Source organism: Panthera uncia (genome assembly GCF_023721935.1).
Source record: "Panthera uncia isolate 11264 chromosome C1 unlocalized genomic scaffold, Puncia_PCG_1.0 HiC_scaffold_4, whole genome shotgun sequence".
Lineage (NCBI taxonomy): Eukaryota > Metazoa > Chordata > Mammalia > Carnivora > Felidae > Panthera > Panthera uncia.
In genome coordinates this window covers 97,692,595-97,698,622 of record NW_026057585.1, presented here as the reverse complement: position 1 = coordinate 97,698,622, position 6,028 = coordinate 97,692,595, and the positions used below count along the sequence as shown (strand labels likewise).

General features: G+C 44.6%; 1 protein-coding gene across 6 annotated transcripts in view; it reads left to right on the top strand.

The window, feature by feature from the left end:
- NMNAT1 (nicotinamide nucleotide adenylyltransferase 1) overlaps nt 1-5,619 on the top strand; it is a 27,516-nt gene extending 21,897 nt beyond the window's left edge. For 2 of the 6 annotated variants that reach the window (XM_049618154.1, XM_049618151.1), the window contains exons 4-5: nt 1,489-1,631; nt 1,975-4,193. In XM_049618154.1, the coding sequence (XP_049474111.1) occupies nt 1,489-1,631; nt 1,975-2,375 (544 nt within the window). In that variant the 3' untranslated portion in view covers nt 2,376-4,193. Of the gene's footprint in view, nt 1-1,488; nt 1,632-1,974; nt 4,194-4,570 lie in introns of those variants that run through there. The other 4 variants (XM_049618152.1, XM_049618153.1, XM_049618155.1 and 1 more) reach the window with 4 other exon arrangements.
- The last annotated feature ends 409 nt before the right edge of the window (nt 5,620-6,028 follow it).

Sequence of the window (6,028 nt, the reverse complement as noted above, 5' to 3'; positions counted from 1 at the left end):
AGAGTAAAAAAAAAAAAAAAAAAAGAGGAACGGCTTTTCAGACTTGGCAGGGAGAAGTCAGCCCTCTTCACTGGCCAGAAATTCTCTCCCGTCAGATACCAGCCTTCTGCATCCACGACCTTACCCAGCCCCCTCCCTGACAGCCTTGCTGTCCGTTACATATTAACGCAGCTGCTCAAGAGCGAAGGGAGTTAGGGGCACAGGACACACTTGGCTCCCCAGGTGTAGCTCATGTTGGGTAACCGCACGGTTGTAAAGCACTGGGCATCCTGCTGCCGATCCAGAACAAGGCTGCCCGTGAGTCCCGCCGGTGGTCCCTTCCTTCTAGGCTTCGGGCACTTGTCCTCTCTAGGACCTTATGCTTGGTGTTGTGGCTCTCCACTACTAGGTGAAGCCACACTCTTCAGGGGTCAAGAGTGTGGGCTCTGGAAGCAGACTGCTGGGGTTCAAGCACCGGCTCCGCTACCTATAAGCTAAGTGACCTTGAGCAAATTAGAGTTCTCTCTCAATGGGGATAAATAAGCAGTTCTGATATAATGCTGGCAATAAGAGAGTTGCTTTACTTTTTTTTTTTTTAAGATTTATTTATTTATTTATTAAAAAAAAATTTTTTTTTTTTTTTTTTACATTTATTTATTTTTGAGAGACAGAGAGAGACGGTGCAAGCAGGGGAGGGGCAGAGAGAGAGGGAGACACAGAATCCGAAGCAGGCTGCAGGCTCCGAGCTGTCAGCACAGAGCCCGACGTGGGGCTCGAACCCACGAACCGTGAGATCATGACCTGAGCTGAAGTCGGACACTTAACCAACTGAGCCACCCAGGCACCCCTAGTTTTATTTATTGAAGTAATCTCTACACCCAGCGTGGGGCTCAAACTCACAACTCCAAGATCAAGAGTCGCTTTTCCGACTGAGCCAGCCAGGTGCCCCAATAGAGTTGCTTTACAAAAGCCAGAGCATTCACTCAGTCGGGTTGTTACTGAATGCCTCCTGCGTCCCAGGGAGTCTGCCAAGAGCTGGAGTTACAGCTCTAAGCTTTCGCTTCCCTCCATTATGGGAATAATAATGACAATAATGATATTTATGGCATGGGATGTTGGGAAGATTTCATCAAATGATCCATGCAAAGGACTTAGTGGAGTGCTTAGCACATAATAAATAACTAATGTTAACTCTTATTATTGTGACACACACATAAAGCTTAGAATAGTAATCGCTACCATCTGTTGTGTTCCCAGGATCTCCTTACTTTCTATGCCCGGTAGCCAGTCCCCGGGCGCTACTGGCCAGCTTCCACGCTGACCCGGAAGTACTGGGTGCTGGTCAGCATCCATTCTGACTGATAGGCCTTGGGTGTACCTGTGGTTTACATGTTCTTAATATGACACAGCCTGGACCTCGGGCCAGAGGCTCTGAGCCATCTCCAGAGAGACAGTATTCTGGTTGGATGTTGTGAGAAGAGGATGTTCTACTGCTTTGTTGTTTTCTAGACACTATCAGGAGAAACTGGAGGCCAGTAGCTGTGATCAGCAGCAGGACTCACCTAGGCTGGAGAGGCCTGGACGGAAAAGGAAGTGGGCTGAACAAAGACAAGATTTTAGTCAAAAGGAATTGCTAGAGCCAAAAACAAAAGGTCTGTATGTTTTATCAAGACTTACCGACTGGAGTGGATAAGATTGTAGTGCTGAGCAAGCCCCCTTTGTATTTTCATTTCATATTCAGGATGCTTGGCTGCCTGGAAAATGCCCCTTGTTAGTTTTGGGACCGGAGGGAGGGAAGGAGAGGAAGGAAAAGGTACCTTGAACTTCCTTCTCCTGCAGCGGTCCTTAACTTTTGCAGTTCCTAGATCTCTTTTGAGAATCGGATTCGGATCAAAACTATGAACCCTCTAGCCAGAAAAACACATAGATGCATTCATTTTGACTCAGGGAGTTATTAGCGACGCAGACCCTGAAGCTGTGTTTTCTTTTTCCCAGATGTGCCAAAAGTAAAGCTGCTGTGTGGGGCAGATTTATTGGAATCGTTCGGTGTTCCCAATCTGTGGAAAAGTGAGGATATCACCCGAATTGTAGGAGACTATGGGCTCATCTGTATTACTCGGGCTGGAAACGATGCTGAGAAATTCATCTACGAATCCGACGCACTGTGGAAACACCGGAACAACATTCACCTGGTAAATGAATGGATCACCAATGACATCTCCTCCACAAAGATCCGGCGAGCCCTCAGAAGGGGCCAGAGCATTCGCTACTTGGTGCCAGACCTTGTCCGAGAGTATATCGAAAAGCATGACCTGTACAGCCCTGAGAGTGAGGAGAGGAATGTTGGGGTCGTCCTGGCTCCTTTGCAGAAAAACACTGCAGAAGCTAACTCGTGACTCCTGCACTTTGGACTTGTCTGTTGGGAATGTGAAAGAGTCTGGGTGTTAGTGACCGGGAAGAAGAATCGTGATCCTGTTTCATAAACTAAAGCTTTTTAAAAGTTTGGTAAAAATCACCAGTAGATGAAAATATGGTTTGTCTTTTTTTTTTTTTTTTTAATGTAATGCTTTTTAAAAAAAAAAAAAAAAAAAACATGTTTATTTGGAGAGAGAGCGAGCGGGAGAAGGTCAGAGAGAAAGAGGGAGAGAGAGAATCCCAAGCAGGCTCCTCACTGTCAGTGCAGAGCCCAACGTAGGGTTCGATTCTGTGAACTGTGAGATTATGACCTGAGCCAAATTAGGAATTGGATGCTCAACTGACTGAGCCACCCAGGCGCCCCCACGTCTGTCTTTTTATTGGAAATTGTCAAAATGGATGTTTTCAAGATGGTCTTTTTTTTTTTTTTTTTAAAGAATGTACAAATCCTTTAATCTTTAAAACAAGGGATTAGCAGCACTAAAACCAGAAGACATTCAACTATACTAACTACAAATAAGTCAGAAAGGACCTCTCTGGTCTACCACATAAGCGGAGCAAAGTGGGAAAGCAAGAGTCCATTTAAAATCTTAACTTCAGTTAGAAAGGGAATTAACATTTTATGCGTGCCCATTTCTAGGCATTCTTCACCGAGGGGGCCAAGGAAACAATTCTTAAAGTAGTGATCGTGTAAAATGCACCGCTGATCGGTCATCTTCAGCTACGCAGGATACAGGTTGTGAATACGCCTGGCAGAAACCGTGCTAACGATTCAGTCTCTCTGGCAGACGTCAGAAATTGGCCACTTCAGCTCTGCCAAGACGCACCTCCCTGGAGCTTTACCTTTGGAGGCTGGGAGAAAGGTCCAGGCCCTCAGAGTCAGAAAGGTGCACAGGTGTTTCTGATGCCCACCAGAGGCAGAGAAACAGTCTGGGGAAGGGAATTGCATCCTGTTTCATAAACTAAATCTTACAAGTTTGGTAAAAAATCAGTAGTAAATTAAAAGGTTGTACATTATGTGTGTTCTCTTAGCACGGCCTCTCGTGGCTCTGTCCGTCTGCCCTTTTGCCGTCTCTGCAGGAACAACTTCAGAGATGTTATCATGCTACCTGGAACAGAGAGGACCGTGGAGAACGAGGGATCCTGTTTAAGGGTTTTATTAAGTGTCCGTGCTCTTAGCCTTTCTTGACAGCTTAATAATCAAAAGATGAACGAAGGTCCTAAGAACATGAGAAATGCCTCACTGAGTCAGCTCAGCAGTCCTTCTGGCTCAGAATCTCAGAAGAACACTCTGTGATCTCACTCTCAAATTCTCTGTTGAGTTTCTCAAGAGCCCCTCTGTTCCTGCTCTGGCCCACCGTGAACCTGCCATGTGTGAATTTAAGCAGTAAAAGGGTCTACTTTCTTACACTTCTTCTCATCCTTTTGTCTGGATTTTAACCAAAGTAGAACTCCCAAATAATAATCGAAGTCATAGTTTCTATGTTACAAATGCAAGCTTGTTATATATAGTTTGATGCATTATGATTTTGTGGAAATTTTACCAGTTGGTAAAGCAAAAAAGACCAGAAATAGCTTTTATAGAGTAGTTTCATGTTGCATGAAAATTATCCTGTGATAAAAAGTTCACTTTCTGATGCAAATAGAATAATTTACCTTTTTTCAATTTATATTTTATACCTACACCATTCTAGATGAAGGATTAATAACCCTGCCAAAGAAAAATACAGCTGTGTGGTTGTACAGTCAAATCTGAATCCACAGTTCGAAAAGGGAAAATATTAAAGCTGGCAAACAAAATCTTTAAAAGAAAAAAAGAGAGGGTGGGGAGAGTCCCTGGCTGGCTCAGCAGTCAGTAGAGCGTGCGACTCTTGACCTCAGGGTTGTAAGTTTGAGCCCCACGTTGGGTATAGAGATTATTTAAAATAGCATCTTTTTTTTTAATGTTGATTTATTTATTTTGAGAGAGAATCCCAAGCAGCCTACATACACGCTGCCAGCACAGAGCCCCATGCAAGCCTTGATCTCATGAACCATGAGATCGTGACCTGAGCTGAAATCAAGAGTTGGTTGCTTAACTAACTGAGCCACTCGGGCACCCTCCAAAAATAAAACCCTAAAGAAAAAACTGGCCAACATACCCTACCGCTACTTATTCCTTTCTTTTCTTTTTAAGTGAGAGAGGGCAAGGTGGAGGAGAGGAGCAGAGGGAGAGAAAGAGAATCCCAAGGTCCTCGCTCAGCATGAAGCCCATCGCAGGGATCAGTTCCACAATCCTGGGATCACAACCCATGCCAAAATCAAGAGCTGAACACTCAACCGACTAAGTCATCCAGCCGCCCCTGACTTATTCTTACTAAAGCCAACAGGCCAACTTCACAAAGACCTTGAGGGGTGCAGAGCCTGGCACCAGTAGGGTTCAGTCTCTCTCTGCTGAAGGAGTGATGGGTTAGAATCTCAGACCACAGAGATGAAGGTCATTTCTTCCTCTCCTTGACTTTCTGGAGTTGAGAGTTGAAGCAATATTGAAAAATAACCGCCTAGAATAGATGAAGCTACCGAAATGAAACTTAGATTTCTTCTGGAAAACCACACTTAGTCCAGCTGGTATGGGTGCCAACTGCAGAAAGGTTACATTGCCAGAAACTTCTCTTTTATTTTGTAGAAACTTCTCTTGTAACGTGCCTTCCTACCTAGAAGTGCCCAGCCTGCCCAGCTGTGAGTATACTGACCTCAGGATCCACTGGATAAAAATAAAGCGTTTGGGAGCCTCCCAGGAGACTTGGTAATAGTGAAACAAGCCTGTTGTTGTGCTGTTTATGAATCGATACCTTTGTACACAGAACGACCTGCTTCGCCTTTTGTCCTAGTACCAAAAATGCTGCTAACCCCACAGCTTCATAACATAGTTTTGGGTGACCTCCAGGGGAGAATTTCCTGTTTTGATAATGGAAATTAGAACAATGCACTTCACAGGGGAATCAATACTAATAACTGTTGTGACTTCCATCGAGGAAGAAGAAAATATGCCACTGTACTTCCTATCATCCCTTTTTCCTAATTTGCTTTTGTAACATGAATTTTAAGTTTAGGAAATATGTGAAGCTGGTATTTTTGTGTTTGACGCTGGTGTTTATGAAGTGTCGTGCTCCTTTACTCCTTACGTTGTATAATTTGAATGCAGCAAATGAATAAAAGTCCCTTACTGGCTGAATATACAACATACGGAGGGATTTTTGTTTGTTTTCCTGTTTAGGGGACAAATGTGATAAGAGGCGTGGGTTCTCCTTGATGACCAAGGTAGAGACTGAGCCAGAGGGATGATTTACGGTCATCTGCTTGATCAGAGGTCATCTGCTTTCTCTTTCCGCCACCCTGAGGGTCTCTGCACAGGGTGGAAGGAAGCGTTTCCTCAGGGTCAGCGTGCATGGTAGTTTTTGTTTTGTTTATTTGCTTGTTTTTAAGATTGCTGTTTTTCTTACCCCAACCTCTGCTTCACTTCCGGCCGAGCCCAGAGGCCACTATATTGTGAAACGGGCTCCTTTAACATTTACTTCTGGGTGTCATAGGACATCCCCTCCACCGCCGTGCTCCTGCCCGCTCCCACAGGCCTCATGATCTGAAACATCCTCCA